Here is a 25,554-nt window from a genome sequence, read left to right as displayed (position 1 = left end):
CGAGGTAGAAAGAGCTTTGCTGTGTTGCAGGATTTACTGTCATTTAATGAATTGAGGTTGACTTTTGTTCAATGTGGGTGATGGGGCAAACTGCCCATCTTGTACCCTCTGACCACCCTGCACTCAGATTTCCTGATGTCCAACTACCATCCCAAGCCTTTTTGTTCCCAATCTTACCATGCAAGTCCTATATGTAACAGCTTGTTCTGTTCTTGTTCAGAAAGGTCAGTCCCCAAAGATTGTCTCTCACCTGGCAAGAGCCCCAGACTGCCTCCCAGCCACCAGCCAGACTCCATGGACACTGGTCTTTCTACTCGCCATGTTGTTGTCTAGCCCTTAAAGTTCTTCTTCAACTGCTTTTGCAGGGCAGAACACTCATTTCTTGAATCTTGCATCTCACTTTCCACCCTTTCCAGTGCAGGCTTCACTTCTCTGCTAGACGTATGATGGTACATGAGTGGTGATGAGGTAGGGAGGATCAAGATGGGTTCATGACCCATTCTGCGTCTCATGGTTTCCTGGTTTTTCCTTCCACTTTCTGTCATAGATATCATGGAGGCTTTTTTCAGTTTTTCCCCCACAAAATACCATTTCAAGTAGAAAAAGACCCTTATTGCCCTTACCAAAAAAATTGTCCCAGTGATACCTTAAATGCAGGATCAGCTTCCGCCAGCACGTTGTCGTTTTCCTCCTGCAGAAGCAACCAGACAACATCTGTAAGATGCTAGAGAGCCACTTCCAGCACAACTGATGGTCTGTTTCCCCTTCATCAGCGTTTTGGTATTTTGCTGGGTCTGGAAGGGCTCTCGGTCGAGTGCTGCCACTTAGCAATCGTTCCTCTTTGTTGCTATTGGAAGTAACCGCAGATTCCTTTGTTTCCTCAGCAAAGGGCTGGTGGGTGGAAAGGAGTCGCTGCCCGGCTGAAGGCGGCAGCTAATGAGCATGTCAGCACCTTTCCTAATTCCTCGCTTGCTTCCCGTGGTCGCTGAGGCGTGCAGTCCATTCCTCGGAGCAGTGAGATTATGCGCTGACTCATAAAGATTAATTAAAACCCAAATTGCCATTTTTAGCTGTGTGATGACAGGGAAGCCCTCACAGCAATGAATCTTCTAAGAAGATGGACCTAAAGGGAACTGCTGCTCTTGAATCCACCCGGTAGCGCTGCTGCCATTGTCTTCCTTCATTCCCTCCAGAAGCTGCGCGGTGGCCCGCACCCGGACGCTGCCAGCACGTAACAAATGTCACAGCCCTTCACCATTAATTAAAACTCTCACAGAAGCTGTCCTCTGAAGCTGGCTGCAAAAGTCCACCTATGCACCCTATTTTTCGTTTTCTTCAGGGCTTCCCAGGTGACATTGGCCCTCCAGGAGAAAATGGTCCTGAAGGCCTGAAGGTGAGTGGAGCAGAGATTGAAGCTCTGTGTGGGGTGGGAAGCAGCCAGGCAAAACAAAGTAGTGGGAAGGGGGGAGAGAGAAAGCCCTGGAGATTCCTAAAGATTGTCCTGGCCAGCATTTCAGCTTGGTCTGTTTGGCTTGAGGTCCCTCCAAGTGCAGGGTTTTCTTTTTTCAGGTTTTTTTTCTGTAACAAAATTGACATTGGATGATGTCCTGTGACTGTGAAAGAGACTTTCTCATTTTACTTGCCTTTCTGAGCTTATGTTTCTATTTTCTGAGTATCTTTTCCTTCGGCTCCTCCTCAGGGAAAGCCAGGAGCACGAGGTTTACCTGGGCCGAGAGGACTGCCTGGACAGGAGGTGAGTGTCCTCAGACCAAAAGCAGATTGGATCTAAAGAATAATGTTGAATTTTGAAGATTTATGCATGCTGAAATGGTGCCTGCGACTTGAAATCCTCCAGTCCCTCTGAAACTGGAAGCAGATGCTTCGATTCAATGATCAGAGACCCACAGACGAGGAACTTCCCCTCAGTTGCAGTCCTGTGATCTTTGCCTGCAGTCACTGCTGGCATCTGCTGACCCTAAACTCTGCATTGGCTTTTCTTTTAAAGTCTGTTCCCCACACCCACACACACCCAGAACGGGTGTTTAATGCCCTTCTCCCTGCACATCCCCTTGCACAGGCATGCCCTGACCTGGCTTTTGCTTTCTGCTCCTTTTAAGTGTGTTTTCTTTCAACTGTGAGACCTGCAGACTCCACTCTCTCACACGGAGCAATATCCTTTTGTAAAAAGAGTACATAAGTTGAAATTGCTGTTCTGCAAAGAGTCATTTGCCCCAGCATCTCAGAGCTTGTGGCTTTTGGCTTTTGCTTGTCGCTTCATGTGAAAACTTGAAGCTTCATTCCACTTGCAGTCTCTAGAAGGAGACAATTGTCATTGATTTAATTGTCCTGGAGCTGCAGATACTTTATAGCAGCAGCAGAGAAGGCTCGAGTGCCCTCTGTTTATCCTTTTGTAATTCCAGTGACTTCAATGTAGTTTCTTCTCATTTAGGCCAGCGTAAGCTGTTTGTCCGGAGTCATGAGACATTGTGCAAATAATACGCAGTGCATGCATGGGCAGGAGCTCAGTCTAATAGCGCTAATAATTCTTAACTTTTTCTGGGAACCCTTTTGCTTGCTCTCTAAATGGGATTAATGCAAATTAGCTCATTTATTTGCACTGAAATAGGAAAAAAAAATATTCTAGGCAATTTACAAAGGGAATCGAAGCCCTGCATTCCAGGTTCAGGCAGGCATGACCAAGCTGCCTTCAATTTACCCTAGTTAGTGAGTGAGTAAGAGTAAGACTGAAGACATGGACATGGAGTTCGACATAAGCTGCACTGAAGGACTTTGAATGTGCACCTCACCACTGTGCCTTTACTGCTGCTGTTACCCAAGGCAGTAGGTCAAGGCTGTGGATTACATCTTCTTTAAAAATGTGGCACGTAGTGGGTGGTTTGTCCGAGCCCATTGAGCTGGGTTCCTGAGTTCCAGTCCCATCTTCAGCCGGCCAGCTCGTGCCACTTCATTACCACGGCTGACCACCTAAATGAGAGCAGCCAGAACTGTGGCTGCCAAGGGCGCTTTTAATTTCTCTCTTGGCAGTTGGTTTTAGACACTTGAGATAATTTTTGTGAAGCTTAATTGAAGGTCTCCTAGAAACTGTAGATATGATCCTATCACGTTAGAAATTGGTGTAGAGCCAAGGGAGAGGACCGAGTCCAATTGCTGTGTGAGATTTTGAGATAACTCCATCTTGCAGCATTTGTAGTCCCATCTGAAAGCAAAAGGGAAACCTTCATACGGTTGCCAAATGGCTCTGTGGGAAATTTTGCAACACCCGTTTTTGTGGGGCAAGGAAAGAAAGAAGGAAGGAAAGAAAGAAGGAAGGAAGGAAAGAAGGAAGGAAGGAAGGCAGGAAAGAAGGAAGGAAGAAAAAGAAAGCAAGCAAGCAAGCAGAGAGCTCTACAGCATTCGTATCCCTGCCAAATCAAATGAAGCAGAGTCATGTGAGCATGTCCAGGGTACCCTATGGGCCAAATCCAGCCCATGATAGGCCCGATCAACTGGTGTTGACTTTGGTCAAATTTTGGATGGCCTTTACTGGCAGGACTTGACTTTAGATTTTTTTTTTTTTCCTGAGATGGGGAAGGGAGATGAGAAATCTCAGAGATGCTGAGTTGCCTGCTGTAAGATTCAGAAGGACTCAGTTGTTAAAATGTGACAGCTGAGCACACAGCCTGTGTTTATTGGCTGCTCATGCTGCAGACCTTTCATTCTTGCTGCATGGTGAGTCCAGATTTTGTCACTATTTTGCCTTTTACTTTCATTTGTTTTCACCTCAGGGAGATGAAGGACCCTTAGGACCACCAGGAGTCCCTGGTCCAGAGGTAGGTCTCGGTCATTTACTACCAGCTCTGTTGACCTTGCAATGGAATTGTAGTTAAATTAACATAAATCTTCAAACCTCCTGGTTTGGAAAGTGATTTGCCTTTCTAAGAAATGTTGTATTGTCCAGAGCTTGGTCCAACTGCTTGATCCAGGATGGCTGAAAGTCAAGGAAGTGTCTTGCACAGGGTGTTGAGTTAGAAAATTAGAGAGGGACTCTAATTTTATAACTTGCTTAGTCTTAGACCTTGAAAAACCCTCTAATGTTTAAATAGTTCATCCTCAAGATAAAGCATGTTGACTGGAAACCATCTCTGTAACCAGCTCTGATGTTTCTTCCTTAATTTACAGTATTTTTTAATGAGTAGAGGGAAAAGCAAGAAAAAAGACTGGACAGTGAAGCAGAGTCCTTTTTGACCTCTGCATCAATCTGAACACAGTAATGTATCACAGAAACACAGTTAGAAGAAGCAAAAAGAATACTATCTGTGAGCTTGCCCTCTCAGGACTTTTTAATGTTTATGGACATAATTGTCATTGCAGGATAGTAAAATATCTTGGAAATTTGTAACTGTGCTGGAGCTTCTAGGTGGATCAGAAAATAAAAGTTTTACCTTGCATTTCCTCCCCTTCAATTCCTTTTTGGAACAACATAATAAATCCAGTTACTCCAGTGCTTGGGACAGCACCATGAGTGTTCTTCTAGACAAAGGGAAGACTCAACATGAACCTTATGGTCTGCAGGTTTATTTCTGCTTTTCTGAGCTCTAGCTGTGAATGTCAGCCTGGCTTCCCCCACTGTAGGGACAGTTGTACTCCTCAACGTCCTTTCTGGATGCCAGGGATGGAGCCCATGAGAAGTTTACATGGCCGAGTCCCTGCCAACACTAGGCTAGTACCATCTTTGAATGCTCAGGCTGCTGGTGTCCTTGCTGGCATTGCTACAAGAAAAGTGCTGGAAGTAGAATAAATCCATCTGAATGCGGCAGACAATAAACTAAAGGGCATCAACAAAGCCCTTGCCTTGTTTGATTGTAGTCTATGCATAATGTTTCTGATGTGATGATCAATTAATGGAATTGAGCTGGAGTGTCAGAAATGAGCTGAAACTTGGAGTAGCTCTCTAGGCATGTTCCCCATGGATCAAACCTGGTGTGGCTCAAAACACAGAGCTTTCCTCTTGTGTTGCCTCGGCCTCAGTAGGGACTGCTACACCTCTAGCACCCTGACTTCACCGGGAACGTTGCTCGTAAGCTGCACCATATAGGTTCACAGACACACTGCTGCGACCAAGGGCAGTTGCAAGCTTTTTGTGTTTATTGTTCTTCCATGTATTTCAGGGTCGATCCGGCCGGAAGGGATTTCCGGGAAGACCTGGTGCCGATGGTCCAAAGGTGAGGAAAGAGTTTGTTCATGATCAGAGAAGCAGTGGATGGAAGGGAGAAAAAGGAGAGGGAAACATCTTTTCTCAACTTTACTATGCTCCATTCATTCCAGAGAGGACAGAGGGAACTGAGGATTTCTCTTTTTCTCTGAGTTTTGGGGTCTCTGCTTCTGCTTGTTTTTTTTTCAGCAAAAAGAACGATGGTGCATTATTTTAAGCCATGTGCTTTATTATAAACAAGTGTGTTCCTCCTTTCATATTAACCAACCCCCTCTCCACCATCTCATCTTATTTTCCATTGCTTCTCCACGTTTTTGTTCTAAAACAATGCACATCATTCCTATCTTTGCTGCCTAATTAGCAGCAGGAGCCATCCCAGGGCAGTCCCACACTCAAAAGGAAAGAGAAAACCCAACAAAAACAACCTCTTCAAACAGTAAATAGCAAAAATGTGGTCTGGCAGCACATCTGGAGTATCTGCCTACTGAGAAAATACAGCTGCCGTCACCCGGAGACAATACTGGTTAGCGGTGAGTCTGGCCACTGGATGGCCTGTCCAGGGCCACTCAGCTGGCCTTCGAGCACTGCCACAGCTGCCCTTATCCCTGGTGGGCTTGAAATTCTCCTCCTCCTCCTGCTTTTCTCTTCACCTCTCTTTTTTTTCATTCTCTGAATTTCTCCCGTCCTGCACTGTGGTTTAGCTCGTGTGGGTTCTTTCTGTGGTTTTCATGTGGATGCTCCATGTGACAGCAACGTGCCCATGCTTGCGATTCTGCAAGAGCAGAATCAGGGTGCAGCACTGCCTGGGGATATTTGGGTTGTCTTTTATTCTTGGGACACTTCCACTAGCAGGTGAATTTTCATAGATCCCTTCTCCTCTGTCATTCAGGACCTACACCTCCCCATGGTATTTGCACTCTTGCTTTCCCTAGATGCCCCTCAAATCCTTTGGTTAATCGGGGTCCTTTCCTACTCTTTTCCTGCTGCCAATGTGTTTCTGTCTTCGTCTGTCTGTTTTACTTAGTCTTTCAGATTGAAATGTTATGGGTCAGAAACACCTCAACTACAGGAGCATCTGTGATGAGAATTCATGCCTTATTAAACGTGGGGATAAAGCAACCAGGACTAGGCTATGCCACAGGAAAGCAGGCAGCTTATGTTTCAATGTCTGAGTTTGGTTTTGTGAAGGTTATTTTACCTCAGCAAGACCAGCTGGTTGGGGGCATTTCACTCCAGAACAGCAAGTGTTTGCTCCATGTTTGTGCCAGCTGTGTTTCTTGCTTATCTTTCAAGTCACAGTGGGTTTTGTAAGATGTTGTTCCTTGCAGTTTTTCCACGATTCACACGCAGCAACCCAAATCATGGGTGTACGAAGAATCATGCTGCACTGAGGGTCTGACTGGGAGCACCAGTTAACCTGTGTGCCTTGTCTCTCCTTGTCCTGCAGGGTGAGCCAGGAAACCGTGGCCGACCAGGGAAAGTTGGTGAGCAGGTAAACTCCTTGTTTTCCTTCTCTGTTTGATGATCTCTCGTGCACCATGTCTCCTGGATGACCAGGGTGCAGGCAGAGGACGGTGGTCAGGGGCTTCTGGCCACTTCAAACCTGTCCATAGTCCTGATGCTCCAGCTGGGGTGCTCTTAGTCTGGCTGAAGCTCTTGGTGAACAGCACTGACAGTAACCACGATGTCTATTTGAAACTGGAGGTTTTCCCATAAGCTGAATGTTCTGATAAACTCACAGTTCAGGTGGATTTTCTGTCTGTGCTGGCAGCAGTACAGCACATGACACTGCTATGCTTCTCAGGGAGGCAAAGCCATGGTCAGGAAAGGGATTATGAATTTCTGTGTCTTATCCCCAAAAGGGCAATTTCCAGGCTTTGTCTGTGTAGATTTTAAAGGTAGGACCCTCTGCTTTGGAGTGCTGTGCTCCTTTGATTCCTACTGGATTTTTTCTGGGGAGCAAAAGAGCTGCTGAAGAAACCAGAACCTGGGGGAGAGAGATACTGAGCTGCATTTCATTGTACCACAGGAGAGAACGTTCTGCTGGAGTAGCAGGGGACAGGCATCACCCCTGTAGGCTTCAGGGGAACCACAGGCATCAAGGAAAAAGAAACAATTGTTCCCATGTCTCTGTGATTGAAACCAACCAACTTGTCCACCACCAACCCTGAAATTGCAGCCATGGAGCCTCCAACATGTTCTGTGCGTTCCGACACGACCACACCAAGCTGGCTGCAGCAGCTAGCCCTGGCAAAGAGGGTGATGCTGCTCAGCACAGCTGTCCTTCCCAGCACTTTCCCTGCTGGATGGTCAACAAGTCTGGTTTAGTTTGATTTAGCTTGTCAGTGTCTCTGGCTCTTCTTTCTTTCTGGCCAAGCGAGTCCAAAAAGCCAAGGTGGACTTTTTTCAGTACCAGCAATCTGATGAGTCTCAGTGTATATCAAGGATAATTATTTCTGTTTGGAAATTAGAGCCGTTTCTAAATTATGGCTAATATTTTACACCGTGAAGAGCAACAACTGAAGAAGCAAAGTTGTTCCACACATTTGAGTTCTAGTTGCAGCTTTATCAGATTCTGCATGTTCTCAGGCAACACCTTCCAGTGCTCTGTGCCTCAGTTTCCCCTTCTGTGGAAGGTGTGAGACAGCTCTGAACAGTGCTTAGCACAATGCCTCCTGTTCTCAGGTGACACTTACAGATACTGTTGTATTACAGTTAAAAATGAATATTTGGAAGTACTTTGAGATGCTTAACAAGATGTTGTCCTTGAAGGACAAAGCATCATTAGGATTATTATTCTTTAACGTCCCTCGGGACTGACCTTGCATGAAAACTGTAGGCACTGTTCACCAAAAAGAAAACACAGCTGGCCTCCGCTGACACTGAAACCAGCACAGTGGTATAAAAGCTGCTTGTATTATTCTTAGTCAATTAGTCTCTGTCTAGAAATATCACCCAGAAAGAATTTCCATTTCCATACCAGTCAATTCATTAGAACAAAAACGTCACACCAGATTAGTGAGAAATAACCTCCTTTCCCATCACACCTTTGCTGAACAATGCTGGAGCGTTGGGTTTTCGTTCCTCCCTCCACCTAAGCTTCAGCATTTGGTGTCGGGGCTGGGTTGGTTTTTTGCAGAGCTCTGAGAGGTCGAGCTACCAAGGTCACTTGGCACTAAAAGACACCTTCACTTCACCCATTTTCTCTTGTGGAGGCCTTGATGCTTTCTACTGCATAAGCACAATAGGAGTGGTTAAACTTTTCAAACTTGCTGCTCTGCCCTCCGTATGGGTTCCCTCTGAGTGGAAACCCTCAGCATAACAGCATGAGAAAAGATCAGCCATCCATCTCATTGGAGCTCTCTTCCCTTTCTTAGGGACATCTGTTTAGGCAAACACGGGAGTTTTTGTAAGGTTTCCAGCGACACTTGAGCTCTCATTGGAAAAATGAGGTTTTAAGCCACAGGGCAGTCCCTGATGCGTTGTTTTTCCATTGCAAGGACACTGACTCGGGAAGTTCATTCATAAGATGCTTGTTGTCTTCATATGTTGGAAGGAATCCAGCTGCTGGTCTCCCCTGTACCCTGGAAATGTGTGATTTAACCCTTCCTTGCCAGTAGATGGAGGCAGAAGAATATGAAGAAGAATATGGGGCCTCCGGCCCAGGCCACCAGCCTTCCTGTTCCAGACCTGGGAATGCAGAGCAAGAGGATGTCACCGAAATGTTCACGTTGAAGGTCACAGCCCTGTGTGAGAAGCAACACTCTGCAGCAGACAGAATAGCAAACTGGGGAAAGGTGCCGCAAGCCCGCGGACCCCCAACTGCTCTGCGCGAGAGACTGAGAATATCAGTGAAGACCTGCGCCAGCTGAAAGAGCCTATGGTTGACGTACGTCCTTAATGGGAATGAGGAGGTCCTGTCACAGCAGCAACAGCTTTTTGAATCTCTCCTCCTGTACAGGATGTGACAGCCCTGCTCATTCGCATGGCGGTGTTAGAGTCAGCCGCGCACCCCTTGCACCGAGCTGGGAAGGGCAGTCGCCGCACGACCCCCTGGGGATAGCTCTTCCCTCGAGAGAGAAGCGTGTTGTCCCAATATCAGACATTATTCTAAAATAATCTGTCGAAGGAAACCAGCGCCATTGGCTGCCTCCCTAAGGTGTTTTCCTTGCCGTGCTCTTACTAAGGAGGCGTGTGCTGTAATGTCCGTTTTGCAGGTGGGCTCTGACACGTGCAGGTACGGATTGGCTTGACCGAGGTCAGAGGGGTCGCTGAGAAGCCAGCAGGGAATTGCGCTGGCGTTTCCCACATCTCGGAGCAGCGCCTTTCCCAACGCATCTACCTTCCCCTCCCGAGCGTCTCTTTCTGAGCTGCAGAGCTCTCGCTCGGGGGTGCGCGGGCACTGTGGCGTACGCAGCCTCTTTGACCTGACGAGGCCTTTCGTCAGCGTGTCCCCAGCTTTCCTTCCCTCGCTCCCAGCGGGCACCGGGAACCCAACGTGGCCCCAGGGTACGGCCGAGCTCCGGTAAACAGGGGGTTAAACCACACGGCTTTTCTTTGCGGGTCAGAGCGTCCTCCCTTAAACTGTGATATTTACTGTTTTACTTTCCCTTTCTTTCATCTGAATGGGAGGATTGTACATTTACTCCCTCCCGTCCTTTGTCCCTGGTTTGTTTTGTTTTCAGTTCTAGCGAACCAGTAAAACAGAAAGGCCATGATCGGTTCCTGCTGGGAGCGACTGGCGGTCCCGTCCCTGGGAGACCCTGCTCACGCTGGGCTCGCCTTTCGGTTGTTTCTCTCAAATGGGCTATGATTTATGCAAGGCTTCATTGCTGACTTGCTCTCTGTTGATGCAGCCAAGAGGGGGGGCTTAATTATGACAGGGCTGGACAATAAATGGGGAAAGCCAGACAGGAGTTAGGAATTACAACCCGCCAGTCCTCCCCCTTTCCTTCCCCCCAAGCCCCCAGCAACTTTTTAACAATCTCCATCCCTTTTCCGCCATGCCCTTGGCTGGGGAATACAGCAGACTGAATCATGAGCGACATGCTGAACTCCTCGTCTAATATAAATGTTTTACATTCTTTCCTGTATACTGTGGGCCTTTATCCGGGCAGCCACCGCTGCTGGGACTTCACGTGCATCATTACACACACTGCCTGGAGTCGTGTTTGATGCGGGGCTTCTTTTCAGCCCTGGGAACCTGGGGAAAACATGTTGTGCACACTAAAATGGCCACGATTCACGTCTGCTTTGATTTAATGTTTGCCACCGGTGGCTATTCTGGTTCTTAAAACCTAAATCTTTTGCTTCTTGTGTTCTTTTTTAGTGTCTGTCCCATTTTGGGCCGTGCAAAATATCATTATCCAAGCTCCCCCAGTTGTTTCATATACCCCCAATCGTTTACCGATATTTATTTTGCCTAAACATATCTTTCATTTCATGTCTGCTTGCAGATACAGCACCATTAGTTACTTTAGCCCGGAGAAGATGGTACTGGCCATAAATGCTACAGAGCTACTGTGCCGGAAGCCTGGGGGTCACAGGGTCCCTGCTCTGCCATCTCCCTTCGGTCCCCACTCTGCCACGGTCACGCCGTGGGATGCTCCTCTTGCTGGGGACACAGGGAGCAGTGACATCATCCCTTGAGCAGAAACATGATGTACCAGCGCAGACAGAATTTTCCCCAGTTTTGGAGTGAAAACCAGGCCAGAAATTTTGGCTGTGCTCCCCCTCCACCCTGACGTTTACCCTACCCCGCTCGCCTTGGCAGTGCCGGCAGGTTTCTGCACAAGCTGCGATGACAAACAGCGCGTCTGTGACAGTGAGAGGGGTCTTGGGAAGGCGTTGGGTGTGGGGGCTGCTTGCACGCCGCGGTCGGTGTGCTGCAAACCACCCGTAGAGAACCACCAGCTTGGCTGCGAAGCACAACCAGTATATCTCACTTCATGACCCAGGTTCCTTAGAGACTTAGAGCCTGTGCTGTGGACGGTGTATCACAAGTATTAGGCTTCAAGTCTGAGCTTGGAGATGCAACGCGGCTCAGAAGTGTCAGCAGGGACAGACCTAAGTAACTCAGAAATACCTTAGAGAGAGCATCGTCCCAGGGAGAGAGTGAGTTCTGCAGGTTTTCCGATAAACTGGAAATGAAGGAACAGATTTATTCTTGCTTTATTATCTTGTTTTTGCCTAGGAACGCATTGCCTTGTTTCATCTCATTGTTGTGCCATTCTCTCCTCCACTTTAACATTTGCGCCTTCATGGCCTTGGGCTACTGGAGAATTCAGTAACTGGATACAGTTATCAGCTGTGTATCTGCGCTTGGGTCTAATCGGAAGGACAATTGATTCAGCAGCCTTCAGCAATGCCACCCAGTGGCAACCTTGCATATGCAGATGCGGCAAATGTGCCTGCTCTCAGTTGGGTTCCTGCGTTGGGCAATCTGCTGCTGAGCAGTCTGCACGCTTCTGCACTGGAAATGCTTCAGCTTCGGACATGGTGAAGACTGTTTCAGTGCTGATGTCAGAGGGGATAGTCGAGCTTTCCCGGTAGCAACTGTCTTCCTGTCATTAACTGGTATTTCCATTGTGGCACAGTGGCATGCTGGTTTCCTGGGACATCATCTCCGGATGAATTTCTAACACAAGCATCTAACTCCAGGCTCCGACATACCCGCTGAGCTCTTCCCCTTCTCTCATGAGTTGTTCCTAAACACTTTTCACCCGGATGCTGCTCCCATGCCAGAGTGTGACAAGGGCTCTTCAGCTCCAGAGCGTGGCTGCTCCCTGCAAGAGGTGAAGCCAGCTGAGCGTCCACGTGCGAGATGCTTTTGTTGAGCCCATCAGCATGCCTCAAGGAGGAGCTCCTGTCTCCAGTGATGTTCAAAGGATGGCATTTAATTGCACCGTGCGAGGAATGTTAATGCATGAACTCTCTCAGCATTTGGAGTCATCATCAGAAGCCGTTCCCTCTAAAAGTCATTGGAGAGTGACCCACGTTGTGTTTTATGTCTCTGAACGGCTCTGTTGAGCCCCACACACATGAGACTAGCAATGAGGTTGGTTATTTTGTGCTACAGCTGTGAGCGTAGCTTCATGGAGAGAGAGGCTTTTGGTGGTGGGAGGAGTTGCACAACCTGTGAGTAGGCTGCTCCGGTGGTGCCGGATGCTCCTCCGTAGCTGGCTGCTATCACTTTACGCCGTCATGCACAGATGTAAACAGAACCACAGCGATGCACGGGCTGCAGAGAGCTCCTCTGCGATCTGCACACGTGTCAGGCCAGCTGGGAACAGAAAAAGCAATGAGGCAGGAGTACAGAGGGGAAACTTTTGCTTCTTTTCTCGCTGTTCCACCAGAAAGGAGATAGCAGGGTGAAAAGCTTGCCCTTTTCTGAGACCACAACCCAGAAGTTGCCTCGCTAGTGTAGCTTTTTTCCCCCGTTGTGTTTGTTCATGCTGAATGTTGTTTTGAGTGCGTCATTTGAAAACCTCCTTGATGTTGAAGTGAAAAGGTGAGATGCATTTGCATAGAGGAACTTCACAATTTATTATGAAGATTTCAAATAATTTTTAAAAATAAGTGGAAGAATAGAATGATACGACTGGAGAATCCATCTCCTGTCTCTGACTCGCTCAGCAGCCACCTCCCAGTGCCAACCAGACTGTTGCCTAAAATCAAACAAGCTAGGGCATGGCTTCATTTGACACCACCCGTGCCAACTGTGGGCAGGTTATGAAGTGTTTCAACAGGAGATTAATCCCTTTAGTTACAGACTCATTGGAGTAACTAAATATAGGTATGTATCTCCCAGCGACCCTTGCTGGGACTAGGGACAAAGCCATGAGAATCATGCAGCGAGAGAGAGCGCCCACCGTGGCGGGGACGACAGTCCCTTGCATCTCTAGAGCCAGAAACCCACTGAAGTTGGTAGGGAGGCTGCTGTATTTTAATTTTCAGGAGTCTTAGCTTGAGATTGCATCTGTTTCCATCTTCCTAATTAAAAGCAGTTCTGTTTGTTTCTTCTTTATCCCAAACGTTGTTAAATTCTGACAAATCCTGAGCTTAGACTGGGTGTTTTTTCCAAGATAGTTTCTGAGGAGTGTGATAGATCTGCTGCCCTGCTGGCCCCTCTGGCTGTGTCTTCAGACCTTTATTTCCTACTGACATCCCAACAGCATGACACTATCCAGGGCAAAATTCGTTTGTACAAGGGTCCGAGGCAGCTCAGATTAACCCAGAGAAAGTCTACCCAGTGCAGCAGTTCAAGTGATGGCAACTCTCAGCCTCCGTGCAACCCAGGAGCTCCCGCTATCGATGCTCTTGGGGAAGCTGCGCTGACGTTTTGGGAAATGCTTGCAAAAGAAAGCCACACTATGGACTCGGCCTTTCTATGAAACGTGCTGAACTCATCCCCTATACTGTGCGTTGTGGCTCTTGCAGATCCTAGTGCTGCCGTTCCAGCTGGCACCTAAAGCAGAACCAGCTGTGGAGTTAGACGTTCCCATGGCCGGGAGCAGCTCTGTCCGCTCTGGTAGCCAGTAGGAATTACTGAGCAGTATATGAGGGATGCTGTGCTGTTTCAACCAGCAAGGTGGACCAAAGGAGTTGCTTACTTTCTCAGCAAATAAAACTGAAAGTTAATTGTGCTTTTCTCTTTCCTCAGGGTCTAATGGGTTTTATTGGTCCAGTGGGGGAGCCTGGAATAGTGGGAGAAAAGGTAAGTGCTCACAACGAATCGGTTGTTGTAACTTTTGCAGGATGAGGGAGACTGGGGCAGGCGGAATATTGTGGAGATTGAAGTTGTCACGTCAGCGCAACACCCAGCTGGGAATGCAGTGCATCCAGGGTATCTGAGATAGTCCTGGGCCAGGGAAAAGCCATCTACTTCGCATTTATAGGAGTTAACATGCCCTTGCCCTCCAAGGAGATGCTGTCAAATATTCTCTGAAAATTTAAGCTTTATTCATTCATAATCTGCCAGAAAGCTTGTATTTACCAGTCAGTTCTGGTTTTTCTGGGAATGAGGGACCATCAGCCCTGTGTTCCTGGTCAAGGGAGGAGTCCAAGGAGTTTAGGTTACAGACAGATTTGTGCAGGGATGTGCTCACAAGCCCATGTTGAGTTGCCAATGGGGTCGCGCAGTACCAGGGCTGAGCCGGCACTGAACAGGAGGTCTCAGCAATTTCTCACATGCAAGGAAGGTAGAAGAGTGCAGCTGCCTACCTGAGCAAATATTTCCTATCTGGTCCAAATATTTCTCTTTTTATTTGATGAGGACCATCCCATCCGCCTGCCCCTGTGGTTGCATTGGGCCCGTTACTAAGGGCTGGTGCCCTCTTGTGTACAGTACAGATACATGCTTTTTTCATGAAGAAAAATGGCTTTATTTTCCATAAAAATGTAAATGGACATTAATTTGTTTTCTGTTAGAGTGTAAAGTTTTATTCAGGGGTAGCTTCCAAAGACAAATCAACTATGTTATTCATTGTGTCTCAGTTGCAGACTGCTGGTTTTCATTGGTGGTTTAATTATTCACAGTCCAGCCATAAAGATAGTAAAGAGCATAAAATGATGTATTCCACACATCGGTTCTCTCTCTCACTTTTATTACTTCAAGCCGTACCCTCTGGGTAATGATGTCAAGACTCTGTGACAGTTACAGATTTTATTGCTTGTCTGCAGCAGCCTTTGGAAAGCCCCTTGCACTGATGGTCCCTGGTGGGGCAGTAGCAGAAGCAGGCTCAGTCCAAACTGTCGAGGCATACAAGAAGTAAAAGGAACGACCTGATGTGGGTCGCGTTTTACAGAAGGAAAATGGAGGAACAAAGAGTCTGTGATGTGTCCAAGGTGGCTGCACAGAAAATTGGTGCCCAAGTGAGCTGTCTCAATGGCAGCTGCAGCCCCGAATTGAATGGGGAAGAAGGGGTTTGCCGTGCAGGAGATGTGGGAAGATTTTTTTCCCACTCCAGTAAATTCACATCTGGCCCTACAACTTCTGTGCCAGTGCCCTGACCGCATGAGCTGTCCTCATCTTGCAGATCGACTCTGTAACACGATGATGTTATGTTGGTGTCCAGACAAACCAGGGCTGTCCTTTGAAAATCTGCCCTAGGAGATCCTCAGCACAGCTGTGATTTCTATCAGACTTCTTCTCTACCAGGACAAACTTACCAATGACAGAAATAACTATCATGAAATCAAAACCTCAACCAGGCCTCCAGCTGGCATAGCATCCTACAGCTTACTATGCTGTTGTGAGCTAAATGAAGTGGGAAATATGCTTTCATTAGACATAGCTGAGTCAGCAATCTCGATCCTGAGAGCTGCAAAACTTAAGACTGAAGCCAGTAGAATCCAAAGATTATCAAAGAGAACAATACAGTTAATACATACTTAATAAAATCCATGCGTTCAGGGGGGGAAAAAAATCCTTACATTGGTTTACAAGGGCCAACTGGTGACAACACAAACTCTGGGGTTTGTTTTTAATAAGCTGCTTAGAGCCCAGAAAATATTTCCCCTTACACTTTAGCTGTTGGAAGGTAGGTCAGATTTTGGGCGTAAACTACTTGGCAGCACTTGCTAACTCCTCCTTCCTCATCCCCCAAGCACACAAACATAACACACCTAATTCCCGGTGCTTTACAGGGGCTGCAAGGGAGAGTGCAGGCAGTCACAGTGGGAATTGCCACCGTCTCCAAAAAGGAGCAGTGGACGTCCCATCACTAGAGCCATGCCTTCTACTCGTCCTTGCATCAGCGGGTCACCATGGCGCTCACGGAGGCTTAAACCTCGTCTCCTGTTCTTGGCTGAGCTGTAGGGCCCAGGATGTCCTTGGGGGAAGTGAGATGTTCTGCACGTGGGGATAAGTAAGACTTTTGTAATTAATAAGTGATTTTTTGGTATGTTAATTTTTTTAACGCCAAATGGTGGCTTGTTTTAGAAGGGATAGTATCTTTAGGGTGGACCATGTCAGCATCTGGCTCTGAACCCCTCATAAACGCAGGCGTCCAGATCGTTGTTGTTTGCACTGTGGGCTCAGTGTGAGCCGCAGGATAGGGAGTCCTCCCAAAACACCTACGGTCTCCTTCTGAAAGCACCAGCCATCTATTCCAGGCAGCATCTCTGTTTTTTCCCAACCTGCTCCCTGCTCTCAGCAGGGCCTGATGACCACGTACCTCTAAACTGAACCTGCAGGGATTATGATACTGCAGAACAGGGAGGGTTGTCGTGCCTTGGGCAGGAAGGATTGGAGATCTCATGGGATCCAATCCCAGCAGTGTCTGGAGTTGAAGGTGATCTTGAGGGCATTGCTTGTTTCTTGTTCCTCAGTGGTTTGATGGCAATAGTAAAGCCCCTTCTCTTGGCATATGGAGGATTAGCTAACTCTTGCTGTAGTCCTTCAACTACCCTGATGAGATGGATACTTGAAGGAGGCTGATGATTATTCTGTGCTGGAAGATTTTCTGGTAGAAATCTGATGGCATAGGCTACAATTTGTGGATCTTTTAGTTGTTTCACTGCTCTAGATCAGCACTGCTGCCAGCTCGGAGTGCTTGCCAGCAAAAGTCCTCACTCTTCCTCATGGACTTGTCTCTCTCCTAGGGCGACCGTGGCTCGGTGGGACCCCCAGGCCCTCCAGGAGTCAAGGGGTCGATGGTAAGGAGTAAGTCTGCATTCTCTCGCTCTTGCTGCTGCCTCTCTCTGTCCTAGCGAAGGGTGCAGCTTCTCCTGGTCTTTTGATTACATGAGAATAGCTGCAAATTCTTCCTGTCTCTGTGGGGACGGGGAATGGCCACTTGACTAGATACTCAGTTATAACCTCTCCTCAGCACTTGCGTTCAGCAATTTCCCCTTCAGAGAAACACTGGATTCCGACATGTCGTCGGAACTGCACGTTGTTGGAGCTGCAGAACGCAGCTCCATCAGCTGGGGACCTGTTGTGTCAAGTGGAGATAACTAGGAACTGCAAGCTCCGGCACCTGAAGGATTGCCTGCTTCCAAGCATCCTGACAGCTGAACAGACGGGCTCTGGGAACAGGGATTTCCAAACCTTGGTTGTTCACATCCCATGAAGTTGCCAGGGGCAGCTGGAGATGCGGGCAGCACACTCGTGTTTTGCTGCACTGTGTGCCCTGTCATCTGGGGATCCTCATTTAGGAGTTTAGCAGAGGGGACCTCAACACTCAGATCCTGTGTACAATACCGCAAGACCCAAAAGTAGATTTTCACATTAATTCGGTCCATTCTCTTCTGGGCCGCTCAGAAAATCTAGCTGCTTATATTGCTAGCAAGGTAGGAGCTGGGCTTTTGGCAGCCTGACCTTCTCCCTCTGCCCCTGAGCAATTTTACCCTGGCAAATAACAGCCCTGCCTGACCTTCCAAGCAACCAAGGCTTTTTTCCTGTCTTCCCACTTGGAGGAAGAAGGACTGAGCAGATCCACACCAAGTATGTTCTTTGTTCCCTTTTAGGGGCACCCTGGGACACCAGGAGGAGTGGGTTTTCCTGGGATCCCTGGACCAACAGTAAGTAAAGGCTATCAACACCTTCTAATACCGCACACCAGAAATCAGCATCCCGTGTCCTGGGCATTCATGGCCTGAGCCAAGCAACTGTGTCCCAGCTGATTTGAGTTTGATAAAAAAAAAAAGATATTGGGAAAGGGATGGGGCATGGGTGGGAGAAGCACAGAGAGACATGCTGAAAAAAAAAAGCGGTGCTTTGTCCAGACTTTTGTAGCCCATTTCACCGATGGGAGATCCAAAACTCCCAATCCAGCCTCAACCTCTGAGCAGGACACAAGCCCACTGGCTCAAGGTGTATCGCCAGGCCCTCTATCTCTGCTAGGAGCCGTTGGCAGCATGGTGATCGCATCACGCGACACAGCGACTGCATCATGTGGTGGCTACATCGTGCAGCGCCTGCATCACGCGTTGTCAGAGACCTTCGCCGGAGGGAGAGGGGCAGCGGCACAGCCGCCCCAGACGTGCCCTGCGTCGGGATGGGCTCACCCGCTCTGTGTGCAGCTGGGGCTGGAGCGTGCAGTTGGCGTGGAGGTAGAGTTTAACGTGGCTCCAGTTTCCCACGGCCGTTGTTTAGATGGGGGCCCGGCTCTCCCCGCAGCACAAATGCCGCTGCGTGTCATTTGCTGGAACCAACAGAAAGGCAGCTCTGAGCGGGCACAGGGAATGGATTTTGCTCAGTGTGTGAATTCCCACAGCGTTGTTAACTGGGAGGAAGATCACGGCAGTGGCGTGCCCAGGCAGCGCCGAAGGTTTGGCCTCCAGACCGGCGGCAGCTCTGCCCGCTGCGGGAAGCCCGGGGACGCTCGGGGCGCACCGGCGGCAGCCAGCTGCTGGCTGGGGAGAGATTTCACAGCTGCGAGTCAATGGAGGTGAGGGAAAGAAAAGGTCTGAGGTCAAGCAGCACCTCGGGGTGACCCGTCCCTGCCTGAAGAGCAGCAACGTGGCACTGGCCCTTACAATAAAAGGAGGAGGGTGCTGCCCGCAGCCCCCAGCAGTAAGCTGCTCTGTGGCCCCTCATGGCAGCACTTGCTGTTGACAGAAGACTAGGAGGCAGCAGGATAGCTCTATATGTCCCTTTTTTAGCAGCTTTGCCAGCACATTAGCTGCTGCGTGACTTGGGGATGGCCAGAGCGTTAGGCAGGCCCCCAGCTTTACTCCACCACGTGAGCACGGGGGAGGACAGGAGCGTGTCCTCAGCGGAGGCAGGTTCTGCACTGGCCCTGTGGCACAGAGCTCCCAGTCCTGAAGCACTGTCCAGTGCACCACTAACTAGGACCTTTACTGGAGGCTACGTTTTGTCTTACTTCACTGGGGCATGACGACAACAGTACGAGTTGAGGCATCAGCTCTGACTGGAGATGCCGAATCCGGGAGCCGAGACAGCCCCCAGGTCCTTCCGCTTCCTTCAGCTCCCTGCTCTCCTGCAGGCAAAAGCTAACGAGTTCATCCAAGCAAAATGTTTCCTCCAAGACTGCATTTTAAAAAGCCGTAATTCAATAAGTCGAACTTCCCCACAAAGCCAGTAAATCAAATAATCCCCTAATACCAAATCCCCACTCATTAACTCCAGCTGTTTCAGCCTGCTTCTCCACCAAACACCATTCGCTTTTCAAGCCAGACCTGAGGCATGCTGTTGTTGTTTGTCCTAAACTGTTAAAACCTTGGAGATTAAGGTATCCAGTGAGCCTTAGCAGCTCTGATGGTTGATCAATTCAGTAGAGGGTGATTGGGAATGGGGAGCAAAGGTACAGTCAATGGTAGGAAACTGTCCCTAATTTCAGCTCACTGAGGCTTGTGAGTTCCTTTTCCCTCTTCCTGCTTACCATCATGGTACATCTTTTGTCTTAATACATCGTTCTGAAAATAATGTGCACATACAGGTATATTAAAGGTCACTCACCTTCTCCTAAACAGTTCCTTGAAACTCCCAGCATGGTGTCTAGTTGCTCCCTCATCATTTTGCCATCACAAGGAATGTTTCTGTGCTTATATTTTCATAAGCTTTTTGGGATAAGCTGAGGCTTCCAGGAGGATATTCCAAATACCAACAAAGAATTTCATTTCAGTATGTCTTTATCATAAAAATCTCTGTAAAACAGGCATCTGACACATCACTGCTTGTCTGTGCCAGTCACTACTGACCTCACTAGCAAAACGGAGATTTACTGTGATTACAAATATAGTTACAGTCAACTAACTTTTCCATCTTGAGTGAGAACAGCTAAGCATTTGTAGTCTGAACTTACATGCCATGCAGAAAGACACCTCCGTTCCAAAAGCAAAATCTTTATTAATGGCAATGGTACAAGCGGTAGGAAGATCACAGTCCAATTTTGTTCTGATCCCTGGTGGAGTTTGCAGGGTTGACAGTTGGTAAAAGCTATTAATATATAAATAGCAAAACTTGATGTGGAATGTTTGAGAGAGTAAGAACGGAATGTGTCATTCTGAGGTTTTCTTTTCTGACAGCAGAAAGGCACTACTTTACGTATGGGGTTTTAAAGTTATAATACAGAAATAAGTCCTGTTAATTGAACATATCCTTTAATTTTTGAAACTGATAAATATTCTAACAGAAAAAAAAACTGTTTAATTTTCTTCTGCATTTTCTGTGTGCGCATTAATGAATCAAGTGTGTACAAACCCAGGTTAAAAGAAAACCTGAAACCTTTCTGTAACTGTAAGAGCAACAGGATCATCCGCAATGCCACCAGTCCAAACGAAATTAGCATCTCTGCCAGTATGAATATTTATACAGCACTAACAGGGCAACAGTTACTTGAAGATAAAATCAGTATTTGGCTGAAAAGGTCAAATTTGGATACCTAAGATGAGACGTCTGATTTTGTATTTGGACAACTGAAAAACAGATCCTGGTTATTATTATTTTTGTGCAGATACTGAGCAACAGCTGCTTTTAATAGCTTCGGAGGGAATTCTGGATGTTCGACTTCTCTTCAAATCACACCATTTACACAGACAACAGGCTGCAGATTCTTAAGCATACAAACCTCAGCCAGCATCCTTGGCCTAAATGTTCATAATCCAAAGACAATCAGTGAGTTTAAAAAAAAAAAGACCATTTATAGACAAGTAAATATGGTAATGTCTTTGGCAAGAGTTTAATGAACCAACCTGCTGGTCAAGGGTCTGCGTCTGAGGCCCCTGCAGATCACGTAGGGATGTGGGGTCTCACCGACAGCTGCTGCCTTCCTCCTCCTCCATCTTCATTTTATTTCCCTTTTCCCCTTCCAGGGTCTGGCAGGAGTCCGTGGTGCGCCAGGGATAAGAGGGATGAAAGGCCGCAGGGTAAGCACTTTGCACGAGCTTTTATCCCTCTCCTCTTTCAGCCGTCAGAAGAGTAATCTGGTGTTAGCTTGGGCGTATGAAGACGAGCAGCGGTTGGGGCAGCAACTCCGCAGCCATCTTTCTGCTGTGTATAAAGACTGCGGTCGTTGAAGCGAGTCTTACCAGGCATGCGAACGCAGGGGATGTATATGGGCAGAGGAGTCTCCCAGTGTACAGTTTATTGTGGAAGTGGTCCAGCTTGTCTTTTCCAACCACCTGCAGTGTCAAAACAGGGTGTACAGACACTTCTGGTGAGGATGGTGAAGATTTAGTCATCTGAAGGTGTATCTAGGCTGGGGAAGAGGGTGCAGGTAGAAGACCAGAAAAGGTGCCTTTGCTGCCAAGGGACAGAGAGCAGCCGAGATGTGAAGTGTTGTGATTTAACCGGAGGCAGACAAAGCAGGAAATGTTATGCCATGACATAGAATCAAGAGACGAGGCAGGCAGAAACGGAGCTGACAAGGAGCCAAACAGCCTACTCTTTCCATGTCTCCCCTTTCAGTCTCGCAGGATTAATATCTTCTGGCAGCGTTCCGCAGGGTTGTGAGAAAGGTGTGCTTTGCATTGTCAGTAGATCAGATGATAAGCATGTCCCGTGTCTTCCTATGGGTTTTTCCAGACCATAACACAAGGCCCTGGTTTTACCTGCACGCATCTAAACAAGTACCACGCTGTAAGCACGCGTGAATCCTCACTCTGCCTGCAAGGAGCAGACCCCAGCTTCGTACTGGGCACCACTGACAGTGCTGCAAGTGCGTGTTACACTGGATAAATATTTCGCAAGCACTCCGTGTCGGTTCACGTGTGGTTCTTCCTGCTCTGTTTGGGTGACAGACGACAGCAGAATGACCTCTAGACCTGCCAAAGCTGCTTGTTTTCCTGCCTGTGGCATCCAACCCATGTCCCACTGAGCTCCTTAATCTTTCTTCTTCTTCTACGGGACATTTATTGCAGGAACATCCCTGCTTTGGGTTGTTTTTCCTTGTCCAGCTGCTTTACAAAGTATTAATAACAAGGGCACATTGTTCTGTTGAAGGCCCCAACAACAACATATTTTGCATTTCTCCCTCCAAGGATCTTATATCTGTCTCCATGTTTCATTTTCGAAGACGTAGGCTGGAGTAAACTATATATTTTACCCACCCCCCGTCGCTGCTTCTACCGCAAGTCCTGCTTGGGGAATTCGGGACAGCCAAGGATTGCATATGTTTCCCTATACCAGAGCTAATACTCACTTCGAATAGCTGGGACCAGCAAACGGAAATGGAATAACCAACTAGAAGGCTTTATAACCACAGAGTTACGTACCCTGGAACTGCTTTAAGCTTTAAAAGCACAGCTAGAAGGACACCAAGCCCAGTAGATGCATATCAGGGTTCAGCTTTTAACTTGTGGCTGGGAAAAACAGCCTCCTTGCCGCTGTTCTTCTTGGTGGGGAGGCCCATGGATCTCATTCCCTGGCTCCACTCTCGGAGGTTACCCTGGGGAGCAAGATCTCCCTGTGCTCCAGAGCAGCAATTAACCGAGCTGTCCGCGACATCCATGATCATGATGGATGAGAAACTGGAGGCACTTTCACAGGAGGCTTTGAATGGCTGGAGGAAGCTATCTCAAGGTAAAGCTACAGCACAGCGCTGAAGGGGAAACGCTTTCTGAATGAACCCAGGCTCCTGACTGCGCGGGCTCTTGGCGAGGTGGGTCCTCTGAGGAGATCAGACATTTCTGCCGGTGCCTTTAACGTATGCAGTGACAGAGAAGGAGTCAAAGCGCTGCCTTCCCAGCCGCCAGCCGGGGATGCCAGCCGCACCCCCGGGCACTGAGCCTCTCCTTTCGGCAGGCAGCCGCGGGCAACTGCGGCGTTTGGCTCTTGGGTTGTGTGAGATTCATTTGCATAAATCTTCTTTGGCTTCTTACGTCTGCCTTGGCCTAAAGTCCCCAGCCCACAAAGAGAGTACAGCTGAGCAAGCCATTTCCAGCTCCACTTGTGCTGTCAGGAATGAGGAGGGGGATATTTATTATCACACAAGGTAAAACCAAGAGCGAAGTCGGATTTAGCTGCTAAGAAAGGCGACCGGCTGGCACAGCAGGGACCTGCCTTTGGGTTTAGCTAGATCCAGAGAGAGGGTGCCAAACCCTCAGGAGAAATCCTGCAGGACACCAACTGCCGCCAGCGCTGTCTGTCCTCAAAACGGCGTACCACGTGGTAGAGACGTGCAACTTCATGGCCTTGCATTGCCTTTCCTCTCCAGATGTTGAGCCTGGCAGACCCTGTGCCAGTCGCTCCCCCGGACCCTCCTGTGCTGAGGAAGCCCAGGCTTCAAAGTGCATCCCAGCCCCGGCAAGCAGAAATGCAGCAGTGGCTCTGTCCCCGCTGGCTGCAGAGCCCTGCAGAAAGTCACCCCAGGAGGTGCAGGACGTGGAGGCAGCACAGGAGGCAGTGCCTGGGGAAGAGGGTGCCCTGAGGTCTTGATCTTGCCCTAAGGACACCGGTACCAGAGAGGGGTAAGCCTCTGCCAGCGGGCGCTGAGCAGCTGGATCTGGTGCCCTGCACAGATCCTGCCCTCGATACCTGCTGCTGGGCTGTGGCGCGGTGGGGCTTTGGTGCGTTTGAGCCCCGCAGTGATACAATCCGTACAGAATTTGCAAGACAGACAGACAGGCAGACAGACATCCTTTCTACCATCCCCAGGAGAGAGGAGGAACTTGGGCTTTCCTCAAGCCCATATGATGTGGGAAAGTCGGTATTGTAAGGACCGGCAGATCTCCTGCCTGGAGGATTTCTGGTTTGTCTCTCTCTCTCTCTCTCTCTCTCTCACACACACACACACACGTTCTCCTTCTCTTCATGCTCACCGAAGATATTCCAGGCACATAGTATTCTTTGTTTGCTTAGTTTGTCCTGCTATTCCGGCTCTTGGTTTTCTCAGGATGGGGAAATGATCCCCCAATTGTAATTTCAGACATTACCCTCTCTCTATCCTAGTTTACAAAAGGGACGTAATTCAATTCAGAGTGGAAACATGAACACAGCCTCCGCCAGATGTTTGTGGATTCCATGAGCTCTGTTTGTGGATACTTCATTAAAGTAATTTTGCTTTTGAAGGAAACGTAAATAGCAAATATGCTTTCGATTATGAAGAACAATGGAGACTTTTGGGGGTCCATATTTATGTTGTGATAGCTTTTGTATTGTCAAGATATAAGTACATATTTTAAAAAGAAAATTCTTTAAAAATTGTAACCTTCTTTTTAGTCATGACAGGGCTATTGTTCCTTCCCAAGTCTTTGTTTAGCCCATCAAACTGATACTGAACAATCTTCCACAAACGCGGTTTCCCCTCTCCTCTTCCCTAAGGATAAGAAACTTGGACGTGTGAGCCCAGGCTTATTTCCCTTCATCCATACTCAGCGTAACACTTAGACATATGCTTAACATTCAGCTAGTGACAGCTATGCACATGTTTAAACCTAATTATTTAACCAAATCAAGGTTTAAATTTGGAGGCGGCTGATTCAGCAAGTCCCTCACCCTACCTCACTTGAATTCAGAAGCACATTTCTGGTAATCAGCTCCTCGCAGCAGGGAAGCACGTGGTCTCCAGCATCCTCTATCAAGGATATCAATATCAAACAGCCCAGGTATTGACTGAGAATCTCAACAAAAGGCTAAATATCAACTGGAGCCATGACTTTGCAACTCAGGTCACAAAGCTGCACCTGAAATCCTTCTGTAAAGTGGCTTTTACCTTGCCCCGTTCTTCTGGCCAAGGTGTCTGTCAACATTTCTGGCATTTTATCCCCTCACTGGAGGGGATGCTGGGTGCTGGCTCAGGCAACTCAGAGGAGCTTTTCAAATCCCAAAGCGTATTTCTCTCTTCCACCGTGCCATTCATTCACCAAGCTCCTGCATTAACTATCGGGTGAAGGCTGCGAAGATGAGATAGGGTGTGCAGACCTGCTCTCCCCGCACTCTGCCGCTCTGCACGGGAGGGGACCGTTATCCTTCTGCCACACGGACCCGATGCTTCACAGCATCGCTGACTGCAGGAGTCTGTAAATGCTAGAAATCTGTGGTGTTATCTAAGCAAACCTGAAAATAGTTGCTTTTTCCAGGCCCAGCTGAGAAGTTGTTCATGGAGAAAATGCAGAGGTATATTGTTTTGCTCCCAGGGATCTTTCTAGTTGGCTGGAAAAGCATTCAAAGTGTTTGAGGAAAAGTTAGCTACAGATCTATGGCCAGCAACGTCTCCCTTCAGCTTCAGTCAAGGCGTCTGCTTGCTTTTCATTTGGCTGGGCTGTGATAGTGAAATATCAATACTTGGATGAAGGGGTACGGAAGAAGCTTTGGATTTCTGGAAAGGAGCTACTGACTGCTTGTTCATGCTGCTGCCTTTGCTATTCAGCGGCTTGTTACTGTCTCTAAGCTCTCAGTACCTGTTTAAACAGGGGAAAAGGCAGAAACACCTTAC

The 25,554-nt window shown here is 48.1% G+C and overlaps 1 protein-coding gene across 1 annotated transcript in view; it reads left to right on the top strand.

Annotated features, from left to right (window-relative positions):
- COL27A1 (collagen, type XXVII, alpha 1) overlaps positions 1-25,554 on the top strand; it is a gene marked incomplete at its 5' end in the record, with an annotated part of 126,906 nt that overhangs the window by 51,229 nt on the left and 50,123 nt on the right. Inside the window, 3 exons of the mRNA XM_010294440.1 lie at positions 1,700-1,753; positions 5,169-5,222; positions 6,660-6,696. Coding sequence (XP_010292742.1) covers positions 1,700-1,753; positions 5,169-5,222; positions 6,660-6,696 — 145 coding nt within the window. The remainder of the gene's footprint in view (positions 1-1,699; positions 1,754-5,168; positions 5,223-6,659; positions 6,697-25,554) is intronic.

The sequence above is a fragment of the Phaethon lepturus genome, unplaced genomic scaffold (assembly GCF_000687285.1).
Source record: "Phaethon lepturus isolate BGI_N335 unplaced genomic scaffold, ASM68728v1 scaffold44740, whole genome shotgun sequence".
Taxonomy (NCBI): Eukaryota; Metazoa; Chordata; class Aves; order Phaethontiformes; family Phaethontidae; genus Phaethon; species Phaethon lepturus.
This window is presented reverse-complemented; position numbering and strand designations above follow the sequence as displayed.